The sequence below is a fragment of the Elgaria multicarinata genome, chromosome 3 (genome assembly GCF_023053635.1).
Source record: "Elgaria multicarinata webbii isolate HBS135686 ecotype San Diego chromosome 3, rElgMul1.1.pri, whole genome shotgun sequence".
Taxonomy (NCBI): Eukaryota; Metazoa; Chordata; class Lepidosauria; order Squamata; family Anguidae; genus Elgaria; species Elgaria multicarinata.
Genome location: NC_086173.1, coordinates 169,275,451 through 169,296,799, shown reverse-complemented (window position 1 = coordinate 169,296,799; position 21,349 = coordinate 169,275,451). Strand labels below are relative to the sequence as shown.

Here is a 21,349-nt window from a genome sequence, read left to right as displayed (position 1 = left end):
CACAGGGTCCATCGTCAGAGTCAACTTGCTTGGTGGGTAACCATTTGCATTGGGAGTGTTTAGGACCTCCGAAGGTCCTGCATGGATCCTGGCATCATCCCCAGTGACTTCATCTGCGCTCAAGTAGGACCTTCCCTCGCCTTTAGCTCATTCCAATGCCATCTGGCTGATGTAGTCTCAAGGCTCATTCTTGGGACATGGAATGATGTTGCCACATGACCACGTACATCTGCCTTGCTCAAGTCAGTTACAGAGACAGCAGTATTTATTTTACCATTCCTGTAAATGTCTTGGAGTTTTGAGACATTCCCTGATTTTTGTATGATATGAGACCTTGAGTGAATGGCCCTGTCATTGTAACACCTGTAGGAAACTCAATAAAAAAACTTGTCCAACAGTATAAAGTTGGGTATGGTGTGTCCCGGTTTTTAAGCTGATATGAAGTGAAGTTTAGTTGTTGATTTTTTTTAAAAAAAAGTTTAGTTAAATTTTAGTTTCTTTAGTTTCTTGATGAATAATGCCCTTTACCATGGAGTCTTCAGTCAGTGTTTGCCTTTTTAAAAAGAATCCCTGGGTGCACACCCTAATGAAACAGGCCGCTCAGAGCTACGAAAGGTATCTGAAAGAAACTGGAGCCCCAGCATTCAATTAATACTTCAGTTTCAGAAACTTCTCAGGGATGTCCCTTTTCACTCCTGAGGGGGAAGGTGTCCAATACTCCCCACAGAATAAATTTAGGAAAATGTGTGCACCAGTTGCTAGGGAACATGGATGGGAATAATGGGCTCAAGTTACAGGAAGCCAGATTCCGGCTGGACATCAGGAAAAACTTCCTGAGCAGTACAACAATGGAACCAGTTACCTAGGGAGGTTGTGGAGTCTCCCACACTAGAGTCATTGAAGAGGCAGCTGGACAACCATTGTCAGGGATGGTTGTCTGTTTTGGACTGCACTGATAGAAGTATAACTTCCAAATCACGTGAGGTCCTGGTTCCTCTCTATTCAGCCCTGGTAAGGCCTCATCTAGAGTATTGCGTCCAGTTCTGGGCTCCACAAGTCTGAACGTGGAGCCGCCCTACCCCCACCCCAGCGTCCCTGGCTTCGCTTCGGCTGGGCGGGCGCGGGGCGCCATCTCGCCCGCCGAAGCCCAGCTGAATCCTCGGGCTGAGCCGGCTCACAGCCAACGTGCGTGAGTGTTGCGCTGCGCCCCTCTTAGCTTGGCGCCCTAGGCGGCCGCCTGAGTGGCCTCTATGGTAGCCCCAGCCCTGAGAATATTTCATCAATCAAACCTTAATGACCCATAGAAAATTCACACAAGCATGGAGTCTTCAAACATGGAGTCCTTAAACGTTAACAAATAACAAACTAAACATCAGGACACTGAAAGGGAAAAGTTCTGGCTTCTCCCTGTTTTCAAAGTGGGATGTTAGAATCCCCATTTTACCAGGTATATGGGCTTACCAGTATATGTGTAAGATGTACCCACCAATTTAATTATTATATTTATTTCATAGAATCATAGAATAGTAGACTTGGAAGGGGCCTACAAGGCCATTGAGTCCAACCCCCTGCTCCATGCAGGAATCCACCCTAAAGCATACCTTTTTAAAAAAATATTTTTTATTCCCCCCCCCCCAAACAACATCTAAACAAACATCACGCATAATACATACAAAGATACATATAACATCTACAATTACACTAAAAAAACATTTAAGGGTGAGGTCAGGATATATTTTTCTTTTGCCCTCTTCATGCCAGACATGCCCCTTAATTTCTTAATTAAAGCATACCTGACAGATGGCTGTAATTTATAATGATGGGCCTCAAGGTGGCATCACAAAATTTAAAAGATATACATTAAAAACCTATAAACAGAGATATACAAAAGTTAAAAGTATATTAAACATATTCCAATATTTAAACATTTAAAATGACAGTTTTAAAAAGTCCTTGACACAATCTGCCCCTGAGAAGAAAGGGGAAGTGAAAAACAGGAAAAGATAACACTTAGATATTTGAGGAAGAAGCGATATGCAACTCTGATCAGATTTGTAAAAAAATATATGGCAGAATATTATTTTATTTATTAATTTATTAAAACATTTGTATCCTACCCTATATCAGAAGAATCTCAGGGCGGTGTACTGATAAAATCATACTTCATAAAATAATAAATATACACAGCTAAAACCAAATTGAACCATTAATAAGCTAAAACTGGTATAGAATTTAAAGCAGTAAAACCAATTAAACCAATTAAAACTATGTACAGGCTTGGTGAATTTAGCCATCAAAAGCTTTGTTAAAAAGCCATGTCTTAACCTGGCGCCGAAATGAAGCCAGTGAGGGCGCCATTTGGGCCTCCAGGGGGAGAGCATTCCAAAGCCGGGGTGCCACCACAGAGAAGGCCCTCTCCCACGTCCCACCATAGCGTATGTCTCATGTTGGTGGGACACAGAGGAGGATTTATATAAGTCCTCGAAACCATCAGGAGAGGATATAAATGATATCTGAATTCAACAAAACTTGTAGCCTTTTTCCAAGTATAGAGGCTTATATCACCAGTATATATGTGAACCACCCAGGGAGCTTTGGCTATTGGGCGGTATAAAAATGCAATAAATAAATAATAAATATGTGTAAGATGTATCTTCCATTTGAATCTGCCTCTGAGAAGAAAGGGAAGTGAATTCAGCAAGTGTATTTGATTAGGCTCGTACATGGGACACAGAATGACATTGCCACGTACATCTTCCTCACTCAGGATGGGGGCCCCAGAGACAGCAGTGACCAAGGCTGGTGCTACCATAGAGGCCACTCAGGCGGCCGCCTAGAGCGCCAAGGTAAGGGGGGGCGCTGAGCGCTGCACCCGGAAGCTGCTCTCCCACAGCGACTCTGAGAGGGCAGCTTCCGGGTGTGCCGTTCCGAAGCCGCCCGCCCACCCCAGCTTCCTGGCTTCGCTTCGGCTGGGTGGGTGCCCAGCCAAAGCGAAGCCAGGACACTGGGGCGGGAGCGGCTTCTCCTGGAGCGGCTTCCGGCTGGGTGCGCTGTTCCGAAGCTGCCCGCCTGCCCGCCCCACCCCAGCGTCCTGGCTTCGCTTCGGCTGGGCACCCACCCAGCTGAAGCGAAGCCACACCCGCCCCCCCCCACTCCAGCATCCTGGCTTCGCTTCGGCTGGGCACCCACCCAGCTGAAGCGAAGCCACACCCGCCCCCCCCCCACTCCAGTGTCCTGGCTTCGCTTCGGCTGGGCACCCACCCAGCTGAAGCAAAGCCACACCCGACCCCCCACTCCAGCATCCTGGCTTCGCTTCGGTTGGGTGGGCACTCAGCTGAAGCAAAGCCAGGACACTGGGGCGGGTGGGTGGCTTTGGAACGGTGCGCCCGGAAGTCGCTCTCCCAGAGCGTCCTCCGGCTGGGCGTGCCTTTCCAAAGCCGCCCCACCCACCCCAGGTTCCTGGCTTCGCTTCGGCTGGGTGGGCAAGATGGCGCCCTGTGCCCAGGTACGCTAGGGTGGGTGTGGGTGGGTGTAAGCAGCTCACCTGCCTAGGGCGCAAAACAGTCTGGCAGTGACAATGTCCATGTTAACAATGCATGAATCTGGGATCTTAATCATGTCTTCTCCAACCGCTGGGACTTTAAATTAAGTTTTTATAGGGTGGTTTAAAACACACACACACACAACAAAATGATCTCTCCACAGGAGATCAATAAGGAGTTGGAATTTTTACCACCCTTGTAAATGGCCTGGAGTTTTGAGACATTCCGTAATGTTTGCATGATATAAGAAGACCTGGAGTCAATCGCCCTGTCATAGTAAAACCTTTAGGAAACTCAAAGAAAAAAACTTGAACAACGGAATAAAAAACATAGCCTTCATCACATCACATCACATCACATCTAGTCGCCAGAGTATAAACACTGAGGTCATTTTCTCGCCCCCCCTTTTTTTTCCACACAGCACATAGTTGAACTATGGGACTGGCTACCACAAGACATAGTGATGGCCACCAATTGGAGTGGCTTTAAAAGGAGGCTGGACACATTCCTGGAGAAGAAGGCTACTAATGGCTACTACTTCTGACGGCTATGTGCTACCTGCAGAATCAGAGGCAGTAAACCTCTATGCACCAGTTGCTGGGGAACATGGGCAGGAGGGTGCTGTTGCACCGTGTCCTGCTTGTGGGTCCACACCTTGTGTGAATGGAGTGCTGGACTAGAGGGACCCTTGGTCTGATTTATAAGGGCTCTTATGATGTTTTCATGTGTACACAAATAGGAGACGCATTACTGCTTGCTTTGACAATGGTAATACTGCCTTGCACATGGGGAGTTGAGATCAGACGGCTGAAGTTATGGATTGTATATACAGAAGTGTCAGAGGCAGTGGAAATAAAAAAGGGAAGTTCTGGGATGGGGAAAGGGTTCTTGCCAAGCGGGGAGAAGGGGGAGGACAGTGGGTCTAGGGCAGGATTTGGGTTGCCATAGTCTGGCTTCCCAGACTTCAGGGATCCTGGGAAGGTGGGGGGTGGAGTGTCAGGGAGTTGCATGAGAGACAGAGACCCAGGAAAGACGATTTCCTTGTCAGACCCTTGGTCTGATCCAGCCCCAGGGCGCTTCTGATGTTCCCATGTGGGCACAAGTGGGAGACGCGTTATTGCTTGCTTTGACAATGGTAATACTGCCTTGCACATGAGTTGAGATCAGACGTCTGAAGTTATGGATTGTATATATAGAAGTGTCAGAGGTAGTGAGGCAGTGGAAATAAAAAAGACCCAGGAAAGACGATTTCCTTGTCAGACCCTTGGTGTGATCCAGCCCCAGGGCGCTTCTGATGTTCTCCTGATTGATTGATTGATTTGATTTGATTGATTACATTTATATACCGCCCCATTAGCCGAAGCTCTCTATGGGCACAAGTGGGAGAAAGTCTTATTGCTTGCTTTGATGGGGGCAAAACTCCCTTGGGGGGGGGGGGCAGCGGAAGGACGCAGGAGAAGTTCTGGGGGGGTGAAGAGAAGGGGTTCATGCCAAGGGGGGCGGGGAGAGGGGCTGCCCCAGGGAGGGAGGCCAGTGGGAGCTCAATGCTGTTGACATCCCAAAGAGCCGCCCTGGGTCCCGCGAAGACCCCAGGAGCAGACGGGGGCGGCATTGCTGCTACAGGGATAAAAGCTCCCCCCCCCCGCACCCCCAGGTCCGCGTCTCTGCCAGAAGCCTCAGGAGGAGCCTCTGCGGCTCCGTTGCTTCGCTGCATGGATGCAATCTGAGAGTTAAAGGGAACGAGTGGGCTGGTTTGTCCTAGAGAGGCCGGTGAAGAGCAAAGGCTGGATGAGGCCCCACACTTCCGTCCCCGCCCCCCCATGGCAAAGGAACCTGGGATTCCACCCCACCCCTCTGCCCCTGTGTGCATCCTGTGTTTGCATCTGCAAGCCTCGCTTCCCTTTGCAGAGGAGCAGGTGAGTGCAAAATGCAAGGGGGTCCCAGGGAGAGGGGGTGAAAAGAGCCCCCTTTGCAAGAGCAGAGAAGGGAGGGAGCCAAGGGCAGGGGGTGGGTGGGAGGAGAGAGCCCCCTGCCCCACATTTGGACTCCCTGAAGAAGACCCCCGCCTTGCACCTCCTTCCCTCCCCATAATTAGGGGATCCTGGAAAGGAAGGCTGGAGAAAAAGGGGGGAGGGGGTCTGGGAGGGACACAAGAGGAAAGACCCTGGGTAGGGAGGAGGAATATCCCATCTATCAGCAAAATGCTTTTATGGTGCCATGTCTGCATTGCATTTTCCCCCCCGTTTTCCTCGCCCTGTTTTAAACTGAGTCCGTATTCTTTATTTTAATCTTTGAAATAAACCTGGTGAGCTTTTCTTAGGACCAACTGAAACAAATGGTTGTACTTGTTTCTCCTATGGGGAAACATTGACCTTTATAATGCCTTTGAGATCAACCCTGGGGTGCTCTATGGGGTGCTCCCTGGGGAGAGATGATAGCACTCTCCAAATACTTAAAAGGTTGTCACACAGAGGAGGACCAGGATCTCTTCTCGATCCTCCCAGAGTGCAGGACACGGAATAACGGGCTCAAGTTACAGGAAGCCGGATTCCAGCTGGACATCAGGAAAAACTTCCTGACTGTTAGAGCAGTACGACAATGGAACCAATGACCTAGGGAAGTTGTGGGCTCTCCCACGCTAGAGGCCTTCAAGAGGCAGCTGGACAACCATCTGTCAGGGATGCTTTAGGGTGGATTCCTGCATTGAGCAGGGGGTTGGACTCGATGCCCTTGTAGGCCCCTTCCAACTCTGCTATTCTGTGATTCTATGAATTAGGGTGACCATATGAAAAGGAGGAGAGGGCTCCTGTATCTTTAACAGTTGTATTGAAAAGGGAATTTCAGCAGGTGTCATTTGTATATATGGGGAACCTGGTGAAATTCCCTCTTCATCACAACAGTTAAAGCTACAGGTGCCCTGCCCTCTTTTAAATCTGGTCACTCTAGTATAGCTCCTGCACCTTTAACTGTTGTGATGAAGAGGAGATTTCATAAAGTTCTCCATATATACAATGCTGTATGCTATTTCTTTTAGAATGTCCTGCTTTTATTTATTAAGTGAGCCTGTTATTCACATCCAAGGGCCTTTTCTACACCAGCCATTTCCCCCGGGATCATCCCTGTGCATCCAAATGACACGCAGGGGATCCCGGCAGCAGGCAGCGATGATCCCTCCATTTTCCTGGGAAAACCCTTAGGTGTAGAAAGGGCCTAAGAGTGGGTGGAAATCACCGTTACTTGGGTCCCATTTTGGGTTCAAGTGCTGGGAACAGAGAGGGTTTAGGAGGGAGCCGTGGGACAGATTGGGAGTGAAACTGGTTCATAAGCAGAACTGTTTTTTCCTGGAGGGCGGAAAGTTTTGCGGCCTGGAATCTGAGATGGACTCAGTCCTAGGGTGACCATATATGAAAAGGAGGACTGGGCTCCTGTGTCTTTAACAGTTGCATAGAAAAGGGCATTTCAGCAGGTGTCATTTGTATATATGGGGAACCTGGTGAAATCCTCTCTTCATCACCACAGTTAAAGCTGCAGGAGCTATACTAAAGTGACCAGATTTAAAAGAGGGCAGCTTTAACTGCTGTGATGAAGAGGGAATTTCACCAGATGCTCCATGCATAGAAATGACACCTGCTGAAAGGCCCTTTTCTATGCGACTGTTAAAGATACAGGAGCCCTGTCCTCCTTTTCATATGGTCACCCTACCCAGTCCTGCTCTCAAAGCAGGGGTCAAGGTGTGGAACAACAGGACACTATGAACATAAGAACATTATTAGTGCCCTGATGCTGGATCGGACCAAGGGTCCATCTAGTCCAGCACTCTGTTCGCACAGTGGCCAACCACCAGAGACCCACAAGCAGGACATGGTGCAACAGCACCTTCCCGCCCATGTTCCCCAGCAACAGATGCACACAGGAACAAGAGGCCACTGTGAGAAGTAGTAGTAGTGTTTCTTACTCCTCACGGCTAGCAGCTCCGTGGGTCTGGAATCTTCCTGTGTACCCTGATAAGGCTCATGACATCAGATGCCCAAAACTACGAAAAATAGTTTAGACTATACTGTTATGTATTTATTTATTTATTTAAAACATTTGTATCCCATCCTATATCATTAGGATCTCAGGGCGGTGTACAGATAAAAGCATAAAGTATAAAACAATAAACATACACAGCTAAAAACAAATTAAACCATGAGCCAAGTTAAAACAATATATAATTTAAAAGCAGTAAAAACAATTACCATATTTCTTCGATTGTAAGACGCCATCGATTGTAAGACGCACACTAATTTCAGTACCACCAACAGGGAAAAAAAAAACCTAAGACACACCTGTCATTCTAAGACACACCCTATTTTTAGAGATGTTTATATGGGGGGAAAAGTGCGTCTTAGAATCGAAGATATAGGGTAACACAGTTAAAACAATGTGCCATCTTAGTGAATTTAACCATTAAAGGCTTTGTTAAAAAGCCATGTTTTTACTTGGCGTCGAAATGAAATCAGCGTTGGCGCCCTTCGGGCCTCCAAGTGGAGGGCATTCCACAGTCGGGGTGCCACAACAGAAAAGGCCCTCTCCCTTGTCTCACTGTAGCGTATGTGTTGCGCTGGTGGGAATGTGGAGAAGGGCTCCTCCCAACAGATCTCAAGTCTTGGGCAGGCGTATATAAGGAGAGGCGCTCTCTAAAGTATCGAGGTCCCAAGCCGTTTAGGGCTTTAAACGTCTTTACCAACACCTTGAATTCAGACCGGAGACGTATACTGTTACGTAGTTATATCCTGACTAGCTGATACACCCGGCATTGCTCGGGTCCCCTAAGATATATGTCTGCGAGGTAATCATCTTAAAGCGCTAGGCTGGTGCTAGGCCTGCAAGTTAACTTTTAAACGAGTTAAAATTTGTATCTGTTTTACCTCTCTCACCCTCACAACAACCCTGCCAGGTAGGCCGGTGCTAGGCCTGTGATGTAACTTTAAAACAAATTAAATCCGTTTCTTTCTTTTTTTCATCTCTCACCCCCGACACATGGGGGTGTCGGGGGTGCCGCTATGATTTTACTTGTCCCCGCAGAAAACAAAAACGACAACTCCCAGCGTGCCTTTTCGCCGCTGTGCCGATTTGCCCAATGGGAGTCCTGACCCTGAGGATCATGGGAAGTGAAGTCTGTCTGAGCCAGTCCACACTGCACTGTGCAATCTGTGCCCGTAGGTAGGCCACGAGGGAGCCGGCCGGCTGACTGATGGTTAACTCAGTCATTGTTGCACCCTCCTCCCCGGCTGCTCCTGATGGAGCCTAGCGACATGGGACCAAGGATGGTGAACCACTTCCAGATGATGGCTGCCAAAGCCCAATATGTCTTCCGTCCCGCCCAAGGCATGCTGGCAGTTGTAGGCCTAAGCCTAAATCCCTGAATAACGTGTTTATCTTTGAACACCATCTGAGGTGTGGTGGAAGACAACTGGAGAGCAGGCATTCTGGGGGAATAAAAAGGTCTTCACCTGGCGTCTAAAAGCATGCAATGTAGGTGCCAAGCGAACCTCCTTAGGGAGCTCATTCCACAGCCGGGGTGCCACAGCAGAGAAGGCCCTCCTCCTGGTAGCCACCTGCCTCACTTCCTTTGGCAGGGGCTCGCGGAGAAGGACCCTTGAGGACGACCTTAGGGTCCAGGCAGGTACATACGGGAGGAGGCATTCCTTCAGATAGCCTGGCCCCAAGCCGTTTAGGGCTTTAAATGTTAATACCAGCACTTTGAATCGGGCCCGGTCTGGGACTGGCAGCCAATGAAGCTGGAAAAGGACTGGCGTGATGTGGTCCTTTTTATTATTTTCCAAGGCCTTATAACCTGATGAAACTTTTTTTATGCTGCTTTTTCCCCTCCCCAGTCAAAACTGAACCACAACATTCCAAGACAGATGCTGGAATTACTGAACAGAGTTTATGATTTTTATGTAAAAGCCTGACTTTTCTATTGAGACGGAAGAGGGAATGGAGGAATGACTGACAGCTGAGGCTAGAATGGAGAGGTGGGCAGGGTTAGTGGCAGTTGGAGAAAGTCAGGTAGACGGAGAACAAAGACAGGTCCGGAAGGTGGGAGCTGAATTAGGATGGAGAGATAGTGACCTGGTTTGCTCACCTTTACTTTATTTTAAATCAGCCACTCTACATACCAGTACTACTACATCCTCTTATTGCTGATGCTGCTCCTCAATGGAGCGTCAAGGAGTAGCATCACTGAGGAGGGGAGGGAAGCGGCTGCCAGTGGACACGCACAACTCCAGCCAAGTCTTGCTGGGACTGCCTTAGCCTGTGCTTCTCATCCACCAAGTACTCCAACAGGAGCCTGTACTGAAGGGCCAGGGCTGGCCAGGATACTTCCCCCCCCCTTCGTTGGGTCTGTTTCCGGGCATGCGCAGAGTGCCTCCCCTTCCTCCTTCCCTCCCTCTTAAGGGCGAAGGCTGCGCACATGCTTCTGCCAGATTCTGAGAAAATAGCAATATCAGGATGGAGTGCCTTTGAGAATGTCTAGAGTTCAGCCCCTCAAAGACACGATGTTGCATCTAGTTATGATTTTGAAACCACACATGGCAGGTGGGAGGAGGCACCTCAAATGGATGCAGTAGGTTGTTTCGTTTTATGTGGAATTGGGTTGACTGCTTGAGACTGAGCTTATTTATTTATTTATTTATTTATTACATTTTTATACCGCCCAATAGCCAAAGCTCTCTGGGTGGTTCACAAAAGTTAAAACCATAATAAAACAACCAACAGGTTAAAAGCACAAATACAAAATACAGGATAAAAAGCACAACCAGGATAAAAACCACACAGCAAAATTGATATAAAATTAAAATACAGAGATAAAACAGTAAAATTTAAATTTAAGTTAAAATTAAGTGTTAAAATACTGAGAGAATAAAAAGCTTAGGAATCACAATGGCCGCCAAAGGCCAGTAAGTCTGGCCTCCCACCCAAGGCAATCTGGAAATTGTAGGCATAAACCTAGTTTTTTATTAAATTCATTAAAAATACTTAAAACCCTCAAATTCATGTTTTTAGATTTTTTTTTCTGATCCATGTACACGAAGGCCTGTCTGAGTAACAGCATTAAGGCAGGACCATACGTGGACGTGGGTAAACATTTAGGGACAAACGAGAGACACACCTACTTTCTGCTTCATAGGTAGCGATACTGTAACTCTTACAAAGTAGCACAAACAATAAATGAACAACATAAAATACTCTAAATCCAAAAGGCAATTAAAATCTGCCAGTTTGTCCTAGTTGATCATTTACTGAGAACTGGACAGTGTGAATTCAACCCTAACGATTATTTTCAATGTCTCAGGGTGCCTACTAGGGGTGTGCACGGACCCACCCACCCCGCTCCGCTTCTCTTCCAGTTCCACATTTTGCGGAACGGGCCGATTCGCTCCTCCTATGTCTGCTGCGCTCCGCTCCGCTGCGGAGCGCCGGATCCGGATCGGAGCTCCGTTTCCCCCCCCATAGGCTTGCATTGAAAGCTAAAAAGGTATACAACTTTTTTTCTGTTAAAGTTAGAAACCTCACGTTTGGCACCATGACACCTCATGGAGGTATACACACGCACGCCAAGTTTCAAGCCAATCCCATCATCCCCTGATTTTTGGGGAATTTTTGAAAATCGGGCACCCCATTCACACCCCTTTCGATAGCTCCGTCAATTTGCACGTTAGAAACCTCAAACTCGGCACCATGAAAGCTTATCCATGTGTCCACATGGACGCCCAGACTCAAGGCAATCCCATCATCCCCTGATTTTTGGGGAATTTTTGAAAATCGGGCACCCCATTCACACCCCTTTCGATAGCTCCGTCAATTTGCATGTTAGAAGCCTCAAACTCAGCACCATGAAAGCTTATCCATGTGTCCACATGGATGCCCAGACTCAAGGCAATCCCAACATCCCCTGATTTTTGGCGGGGCTTAACTCACCCCAAATTGTCCCATTCTACAACTACGTCAATTTGCACGTTAGAAAACTCAAACTCGGCACCATGATAGCTTATCCATGTGTCCACATGGATGCCGAGTTTCAAGGCAATCCCATCATCCCCTGATTTTTGGGGAATTTATGAAAATCGGGCACCCCATTCACACCCCTTTCGATAGCTCTGTCAATTTGCACGTTAGAAATCTCAAACTCGCCACCATGACAGCTTATCCAGGGATACACATGCACGCCAAGACTCAAGGCAGTCCCATCATCCCCTGATTTTTGGGGAATTTATGAAAATCAGACACCCCATTTGCAGACATGGGCTGTTCTCCGACGGTTTGACAGATAAAAAAAATTGAAGCGGGCACCCTCCCAGATGCCACCCTAATACTAATTATAATATGTATAAGAATATAATACTAATACTAATAATAATATGTATAAGAATATTACTAATACTATATGTAGGGAAATGGGATAAGAAGTGTGTATGCTTTGCCCAAACAGGATTTGAAATGCTCAATCTGTGGCTGTTGCACTTCACAAACAGTGCACACAGCACACTCACACAATAACACAGTCACATACACAGTCCAAGTAACAGAGAGAAGAAATAGAGAATATTTTTTTTTTTTTTTGGTATTTTTTGGTATTTTTTTGTATATAGAAGGAAGAAGGAAGATGAAACACAGTCAGGCTTTAAGAGAGGGAAGGGGGGGGGGAAACAAACAAACACTCCAAAATTTATAAATAAAGTTTATATTAAATCAAAGTAAGGGAAAAACACAGAGCAAACTAAGCAAAAAGTCAGAAAGAAGCAAACAAACAAACACACACACACACGCCAAGCTAAATCCTAAATCTATCTCCAAACACAGCAGCAGCACCAGCTAACTAGCTCCTCTCCCCACGAACACCAAAACCCACAAGACGCTAAGAGCTCAAAGCTCTGAGGGTGCCTCTGCCTTAGTCCCCCCCTCGAACGCTGGGATTGGAGGATGCTTCAATTCTCATCAGGATTGGGAGTTGAATGTGCCTGTCATTGCTTCAAAAAAACCCAAAACCACCAGTTACCCGCTGTCCCTGTTTGTTTACCCGATTTTTTTAAAAAAATATAGCAAGCAAGCTGAGAGTAGGCTCAAAATGACCCCCATCCACGACTCTCTAAGCACAAGAATTTTCAGAACGATAGCTTCAAAAACAACACAGTTATCCCCTATTCTTTTCTGCAATGCAATCCTATGGGCGAAATGTTTCAAAATGGCGATCGGAGCAGTCCGCGGAAAGAGGATCGCTCCGAAAATGGCCGCTTCTCTTCGCCTTGCTTCTAGGGGTCCGCGGTCCGCTTCTACTCCGCCTCTGGGCAAGGCGGAGCAGGCCAATTCGCTTCTGATTCGCCGCTTCTAATCGGAGCGGAGCACATGCCTAGTGCCTACTATCAGCTTCAGCTGATATGCCAGCTGCACCCCTTCCTAGAGGTAGAAGACTTAAAGACGATCGTGCACATGCTGGTAACTTTGAGGCTCGACTTCTGCAATGCGCTCTACATAGGGCTACCTTTGTGCCTAGTCCGGAAACTTCAACTAGTTCAAAATATGGCAGCCAGGCTGGTCACCGATACAACTAGGGGGGACCACATTACACCAGTTTTAAGATCTCTTCACTGGCTGCCAATGAATCGTAGAATAGCAGAGTTGGAAGGGGCCTACAAGGCCATTGAGTCCAACCCCCTGCTCAATGCAGGAATCCACCCTAAAGCATCCCTGACAGATGGTTGTCCAGCTGCCTCTTGAAGGCCTCTAGTGTGGGAGAGCCCACAACCTCCCTAGGTAACTGATTCCATTGTCATACTGCTCTAACAGTCAGGAAATTTATCCTGATGTCCAGCTGGAATCTGTCTTCCTTTAACTTGAGCCCGTTATTCCGTGTCCTGCACTCTGGGAGGATTGAGAAGAGATCCTGGCCCTCCTCTGTGTGACAACCTTTCAAGTATTTGAAGAGTGCTATCATGTCTCCCCTCAATCTTCTCTTCTCCAGGCTAAACATGCCCAGTTCTTTCAGTCTCTCTTCATAGGGCTTTGTTTCCAGACCCCTGATCATCCTGGTTGCCCTCCTCTGAACACGCTCCAGCTTGTCTGCGTCCTTCTTGAGTTTCTGGGCGAAGTATAAAGTGTTGGTTATCACCTTTAAAGCCCTACATGGTTTGGGTCCAGGCTACCTGCGGGATCGCCTTCTCCCGTACAATCCGTTCCGCACACTCAGGTCCTCTGGGGAGAATTTACTCCAGCCAACAAAAACAAGGCTGACAACTATTACCCAGAGGACCTTTTCTTCTGCCGTTTGTGGAATGGTTTGCCGGGAGAGATTCGTCAACTTAACAGTCTTCCGGAATTTAAGAAAACCATAAAGACTGATCTGTTCCAGCAGGTCTACCCAGTTGAATTTTAAATTTGCCTTTTAATTATGTGCTGCTTTTAGTGATGTATTGGTTTTAAATGTTTTAATTAGTTGTATGATGTTGCATTTGTGTTGTGCCCTACCTTGATCTGGAGGGAGAGGCGGGAAACAAATTATTATTATTATTATTATTATTTGGAAACATTTTTTCAGGGCATCATCCTAGACCATCTCTCTGGGTGGTTGTTCTATTGTTTTTAACAGACCTATATTTCAAAATGGAGTTTGTCTTGCTGTCTAGTTGTGTCTAGATGCAACCCATTTATGTGGGTTGTTTCCTTTTATGTGGAATGCGGTTGACTGGTCAAGACCAACCTTAGGAGTCGGAGTTGTGTCTGCGTCCTTCTTGAATTGTGTACATTTGGTTTCTATTTCCTAGATGTAGAACTTGGCATTTATCCCTATTAAATTTCATTCTGTTGTTTTCAGGACCTACCTGAAATTGTGGCTGAAGCTGCTTCCATGTCATCACCTATGGGGGTGGGTAGGGTGAATACTTCAGTCAGGCCAGCCAGCAGCAGTTAAACTGTTATTTAGCTCTTGTTAAACTTCCACCAGTCCAAACTAGTTCAATGCAACGTTAAAAGCTTCCAACACATAACACTGCAGGCTAAACTTTTACAGAAAAGGAAGTAAAGAACATCAGGAAAAACTCCTGACTGTTAGAGCAGTATGACAATGGAATCAGTTACCTAGGGAGGTTGTGGGCTCTCCCACACTAGAGGCCTTCAAGAGGCAGCTGGACAACCATCTGTCAAGGATGCTTTAGGGTGGATTCCTGCACTGAGCAGGGGGTTGGACTCGATGGCCTTGTAGACCCCTTCCAACTCTGCTATTCTATGATTCTATTAAGTTGGCCACAGCTGTATCTAATTCATGCAGCCCTCCATTTTAATTCATACAGGACAGTCCTTGCCTTAAGAGAGAAATTGGCAGCCAAGGAAGGAGACCTTTTGAGTCCTGGTGGGAGCGGAGATGGAGAAGAGAATAAAGATGGAAGAGCAAAGCTTTGCTGGCCCTGAAGCAGGAAATGTCTCCTGCAACATCAAGGAAGAGGACAGTGCAGAGCCCTGGGAAAGAAGAGTGCAGGAGAACCAGCCTGGGAGCAACACCAGCTCAGATGTGGAGCTCCAGCACTTCAGGAACTTCTGTCACCAGAAGGACAAGGGGCCCCGAGAGGTTTGCAGCCGACTCCACCACCTTTGCTGTCAGTGGCTGAAGCCAGAAAAGCACACGAAAGCTCAGATGCTGGACTTGGTGGTCTTGGAGCAGTTCTTGGCTGTCCTGCCCCCGGAGATGGTGAGCTGGGTCAGAGAATGTGGAGCGGAGACCAGTTCCCAGGCGGTGGCCCTGGCAGAAGGCTTCCTCCTGAGCCAGGCAGAGGACAAAGAGCAGGTGAGAGCATTTCATCTTGACTAAAAGGGACTGTGTTCTTAATACTTAACCCAACTTGCTTTTGCAGGTCCTTTAAGGAAGGGATACCCAAATTTCCAATGCCCCCCCACCCCCAAGAATAGTTGTTCTTAATGTGTAGAACAGGCCCTCCTCGGAGGATAGTGCAACTAACAGTGCACAGTTAAAATACGCAGTTCCCTATCACAGGATGCAGTGCTGGCCATGAATTTGGACTGTTTAAAAAAGGGGTTAAACAAATTCCTGGAGGAGAAGGCTATGAATGGCTACTAGTCCAGATGGCTATATCCTTCCTCCGATAGCAGGAACTAGATGTCTATGTGTACCAGTTGCTGGGAAACATGGGCAGGAGGGTATGGGCTCTTGCACACATGTCCTGTTTGTGAGTTTGTGGTCAATGGCTGATGGGCCACTGTGGGGAAAGAATGCTGGTCTAGATGGACCCTTGTTCTAATCCAGAATGGCTCTTCTTAGGTTCTTAGAATCACCAGAGAACTGAATGGGTTTGTGAAGTTCTGGGGAAGGAGGGGATCCTTCTTCAGCCAGTGGCAGAGTCCTCCCAACAGGACAGGAATAGCATTTGTAGATACCAAACTGCTGTGTTTACAGTGGAAAATGCCGGGTATCATGGAATTTCTGGGAGGTTCTGTCTTTCTCTCCTGGTTGGTTTTAGGATGGTGTTGAAGCAATTTGCTTATGCCAGGGTTGTGCTATTAGCCCCAAAGCACACATCCTTACATGCTTCCCTGACAAAGACACAACTTAGTGTGCTCCGTGGTTTGGATGTTAGATCAACTTTAGAAGGAGCCCTGAAATGCAAACTGATTTGGAAATGCTGCCCTTGGCCTTGACCTGACCCATTTCCTTCCTTCCCTAATCCCTCTTCTCTCTCTGGGATCCTCCCTCCTGCTCCAGGTGCAGCAGATGTTCGCCAAAGTATGCACAGATTTCCCTGAGGCAGAGAAGGCTCCATCAGGCACCTCAGAGAGGCCGCTGGACAGGTGGATCTCGCAGGAGGGTGACGGAGAACCCTCCTCACTGGGTAAGAATTAGTGGGACATATTTCCCCATGGTCTCCCTCCCTCAATTATGCCTGAGGGGCATGAACTGCTTTAATGTTCCCCTTGAGCCTGACTTTACAGATGGAGAGAGACTCTTTCTCTCTAGGTACTCAAAAAAGATACATTCTTTAGTAATGTGGGCAAACAGTGATCCCAGTAAAACAAGAAAAATGGAAATGCTTAATAACGTTAACTTACCTTCCCACCTTTTTTACCTTCCTCACAGGGAGTGGAAAGACCCACAGAGAGAATGAACGGATCCTGGGGGATCCTTCTAGGCCTCCTTGGCTTGGTGGTGGAGTGGAAGCGGTTTCTGCGCAGCCTGGGCAGGTAGGGGAGTCCTGGGGGCCTCCGTCCCCTGCACATCTCTTTGGTCCTGGAAGAACCTACCACTTTAGCCTTTGCTCCACTCCAAGATGGCTGCTAGGAAGGCCTTGAATGTCACTGATGAAGCTCTGACATTCGGAAGGAGGACCTCACCATCCTTGCCTTTATGTGTTGCTACATAATGTTTAAAGAGAACATCATTTCTTCTTCTTTCAGGGTCTGGTGACCTTTGAGGAGGTGGCCGTGCATTTCTCGGAGGAGGAGTGGGCTCTGCTGGATCCAGGCCAAAGGACTCTGCACAAAGAAGTCATGGAGGAGAATCGTGGGATCCTGGCCTCCCTGGGTAAGGAATGGGATTCCTCTGGGTAAGGTTCCTTCTTTGCCTTCTTGACAGATCCTGGAAGGTGGAATTTCAGCTCTTCTTTCTTTGTGTCAGTGTATTATACGGCTGTCATCGAGGACAGCAGTGCCTGGGCCTTGTCCATGGGATACTGTAGTCCACATTAAGTTCCCCAGGTGATGTATATGAAGCCTTAAAAGTGTAGATAAAGCACTCACATCCTCTCCAACCCTTACCTGTTTGTCTTCTCTAAGAAGTGGCCAAGACCTATGCTATTGATTCTTCTTGTTCCAAACAGCCTCCTTCCACTTTCATTCCACCCCAGCTGCCTTCCCCTGCTTAGAAGTTACACAATCTGGCCATCCATCCTTTGACATTTTTGAACTTCTGAATGTTACACTTGTGTTGAAAGGACTCCACTGCTTGCCTGTTTGTTACTGGGCCAAATTCAAGGTTGTTGCTGCCAAATTCAAGGTTGTTGCTATTATATAAAGCATTAAGCAACTTGGGGCCTGGCTAGCTGAGAACCTGCCTTCTTCCCTAAGGACCCATTCAGTTCTTGAGGTCATCTGGTGAGGTGGTGCCACATACTTTTGAGGTTTGCTTTGTGATGGTTTAGCGTGGTCATGCCCACGGTGTGGACACAGAATCCTAGAATAGTTGAGTTGGAAGGGGCCTATAAGGCCATGAAATGTAACCCTCTGCTCAATGCTGGAATACACCTTGAAGCATCCCTGACAGATGGCAGCCCAGCTGCCTCTTGAAGGCCTCCAGTGTAGGAGAGCGTGCGACCTCCACTCTGGGATAATCGAGAAGAGATTTTGGCTCTCCTCTGTGTGTCAATCTTTTAAGTACTTGAAGAGTCGTATCATGTCTCCCTTCACTCTTCACTTCTCCAGGCTAAACCTGCCCAGTTCTTTCAGTCTCTCCTCATAGGGCTTTGTTTCCAGACCCCTGATCATCCATCTTGCCCTCCTCTGAACACGCTCCAGCTTGTCTGCGTCCTTATTATTATTATTATTATTATTATTATTATTATTATTTATTTATATAGCACCATCGATGTACATGGTGCTGTACAGATAACACAGTAAATAGCAAGACCCTGCCGCATAGGCTTACAATCTAATAAAGTTGTAGTAAACAATAAGAAGGGAAAGAGAATGCAAACAGGCACAGGGAAGTGTAAACAGGCACCGGGAAGGGTGAAGCTAACAGTATAGAGTCAGAACAAACTCAAAGTTTAAAAGCTATAGGGAAAAGAAAAGTTTTTAGCTGTGTTTTAAAAGCTGTGATTGAGTTGGTAGTTCTCAGGTGTTCTGGAAGAGCATTCCAGGCATGAGGGGCAGCAGAGGAAAATGGACGAAGCCGAGCAAGGGAAGTAGAGACCCTTGGGCAGGCAAGAAGCATGGCATCAGAGGAGCGAAGAGCACGAGCGGGGCAATAGTGTGAGATGAGAGAGGAGAGATAGGCAGGAGCTAGACCGTGAAGAGCTTTGAAGGTCAACAGGAGAAGTTTATATAGATGATCTTAGCGGCAGAGTGGTGGACAGAGACCAGCGGACTGATGTGAGACGAGGGGAGGCCAGAGAGGAGGAGGTTGCAGTAGTCCAACCGAGAGATAACCAGTGCGTGAACGAGAGTCTTGGCAGAAGAGACAGACAAAAATGGTCGAATCCTGGCAATATTATACAGGAAGAAACGACAAGATTTAGCTACTGCCTCGATATGAGGAATAAAGGAGAGCGAGGAATCAAATATAAAGCCAAGGCTACGAGTTTCCTTGACCGGAGTAAGCGTGACATCGTTGACAGTAAGAGAGAATGAGAGGTGAGGAGAAGGTTTAGGAGGAAAAACAAGCAGTTCAGTTTTTGCCATGTTGAATTGTGGAGCCCAGAACTGGACGCAATACTCTAGATGAGGCCTAACCAGGGCTGAATAGAGAGGAACCAGTACCTCACGTGATTTGGAAGCGAAACTTCTATTAATGCAGCCCAAAACATCATTTGCCTTTCTTGCAGCCATATCGCACTGTTGGCTCATATTCAGCTTGCGATCTACAACAATTCCAAGATCCTTCTCGTTTGTAGTATTGCTGAGCCAAGTGTCCCCCATCTTGTAACTGTGCATTTGGTTTTTCTTTCCTAGGTGTTGAACTTGGCATTTACCCCTATTAAATTTCATCCTGTTGTTTTCAGCCCAGCACTCCAGCCTATCAAGATCACTTTGAAGTTTGTTTCTGTCTTCCAGGGTATTAGCTATCCCACCCAATTTGGTGTCATCTGCAAATTTCATAAGCGTTCCCTGCACCTCCTCGTCCAAATCATTAATAAAAATGTTGACGAGCACTGGGCCCAGGACTGAGCCCTGCAGTACCTCACTCATTGCCTCTCCCCAGCTTGACTCGTTGCCTCCGATTCTGTAGATCCACGTAACAATTGTTCCATCTAGCCCACTTTTATCTGGTTTACTAATCAGAATATCATTGGGTACTTTATCAAAAGCTTCGCTGAAGTCAAGATAAATTATGTCCGCAGCATTCCCACTGTTCAAAAATGAGATCAGAATAGTCTAACAGGATTTATAATAATAATAAACTTTATTGCATATTAGCCGCATGGGCCATTCGCAAACAGATGAGACAATAACATACCCGCCGCGAGCCTGCCACTAGCCAGCAAAAGTGCTACAAAAAAGAGAGTTACTAGGATAACAATCATCCAGGTTATAATTACAATGTTAACCAACATATAATATTGGTTATTAGAATTTAATCGTTTGAGTCAATCAATAGTTTCCGGACCTCCATCTCCCGGTGTACAAACTTGGCAGTCCTAAATGATGTATAATAGTCTGTACCAACCAAAAGTGTTTGAACTACACCTTTAGATGACATGAAGTTAAACCTGGGAATTAAAGGCTCAAGGTAATGTTTCCTCCGCTCCGCATACCTTGGGCACTCAACTAGGAGATGAATCTTATCCTCAGCTTTAGGGCAGCCTGCTGGGCAATCTACATTGGCGCTAGGGTGATTTTTATAGCGCGCCTTCACCTCCATCAGCTGGAGTGAATTTAACCTGCACCGAGTAAATAGCCATCTCAGCTCTTGTGGCATTCCAGAAGTTAAATATAGGGGAGCCTTTCCCGGAGCAGTAATGATACTTTTATAGAGCCCATTTGAGCGGCTCACTTTGACCGCTGCCATAGATGTCTGAATATCACAGTCATACAACCTTCTAGAAATCTCATCCTTGGCGCCGTCAAACCCCCTCGTAAGGAGGAATGCTTGCGAGAAGCCCAATTTGGAGACAGAGTGTCTCATCCTGTCTGCCCATGAATCCTTCCCCATGTCGTCATATGTGGACAGCACCAATGGTGAGGCCAACTGAAACACTATCTTTAACTAGAAGGATATTGCTGCTTTTAGAGTCAATGTATGGATTGAGTGACATGCAGTTTCCAGTCGGACAATATCCTTAGATGTAGATCTGGGAACTCCAAGGGTCCTAGATAGAAATTTATGCTGTACTACTGCTAATGGTGTGATATCTGCATGGGCCCAAATGGGTTCTCCATACAGAATCTGAGGGAATAATTTGCTTTTAAACAGTTGTAACAGTGGTGCTATCCACTGTCCCCCTGCACCAGCTGTGAAGCGGAAAATAGCGTTAGCTGTTACATTGGCCGCTGAGGCTGCTGCACCCAAATGCTCAGACCAGGATCTAACAGGATTTGTTCTTGACAAATCTATGCTGGCTTCTAGTAATCACTGCATTATTTTCGAGGTGCTTACAGATTGATTTCTTTGTCATCTGCTCCAAAATTTCCCCGGGGATGGATGTCAGACTGACTGGTCTGTAGTTCCCAGGTTCCTCCTTTTTGAAGATAGGGATGTTAGTCCTCCACCAGTTGTCGGGCAATTTACCCATCTTACACAAAAATAATAGACAGTGGTTCTGCCAGTTCCTTTATTATTCTAGGATGCAGTTCATCGGACCCTGGAGGTTTGAACCCATTTAAAGAAATTAGGTGTTCCTTTATCTTTTGTCTATCAATCTCAAGCTGCAATCCTGCCCCCTCAACTTCTGCTTCACTTTTTCCAGGGGGGGTCATAGACCCGCTTTGGGGAGAAGCCTGAGCCAAAGTAGGAATTGAGCACGTCTGCTTTTTCTTTGTCATTTGTTATCATTTTTCCATCCTCATGAACAACCATTTCTTTCCTCTGTCTTTTACTACGC

General features: G+C 46.9%; 5 protein-coding genes across 3 annotated transcripts in view; 2 read left to right on the top strand and 3 right to left on the bottom strand.

The window, feature by feature from the left end:
• The window catches only part of LOC134396268 (uncharacterized), an 853,762-nt gene that overhangs the window by 665,911 nt on the left and 166,502 nt on the right, over positions 1–21,349 (bottom strand). The gene's annotated exons all lie outside the window — the stretch shown is intronic.
• LOC134396322 (zinc finger protein 420-like) overlaps positions 1–21,349 on the bottom strand; it is a 412,724-nt gene that overhangs the window by 248,907 nt on the left and 142,468 nt on the right.
• The window catches only part of LOC134396318 (zinc finger protein 345-like), a 334,491-nt gene that overhangs the window by 215,098 nt on the left and 98,044 nt on the right, over positions 1–21,349 (bottom strand). The window lies entirely within an intron of this gene.
• LOC134396288 (zinc finger protein 721-like) overlaps positions 1–21,349 on the top strand; it is a 120,042-nt gene that overhangs the window by 75,957 nt on the left and 22,736 nt on the right.
• LOC134396354 (zinc finger protein 883-like) overlaps positions 5,407–21,349 on the top strand; it is a 234,424-nt gene continuing 218,481 nt past the window's right edge. The window contains exons 1-2 of the mRNA XM_063122825.1: positions 5,407–5,458; positions 14,876–15,366. Of these exons, the coding sequence (XP_062978895.1) occupies positions 14,947–15,366 (420 nt within the window). The 5' untranslated portion in view covers positions 5,407–5,458; positions 14,876–14,946. The remainder of the gene's footprint in view (positions 5,459–14,875; positions 15,367–21,349) is intronic.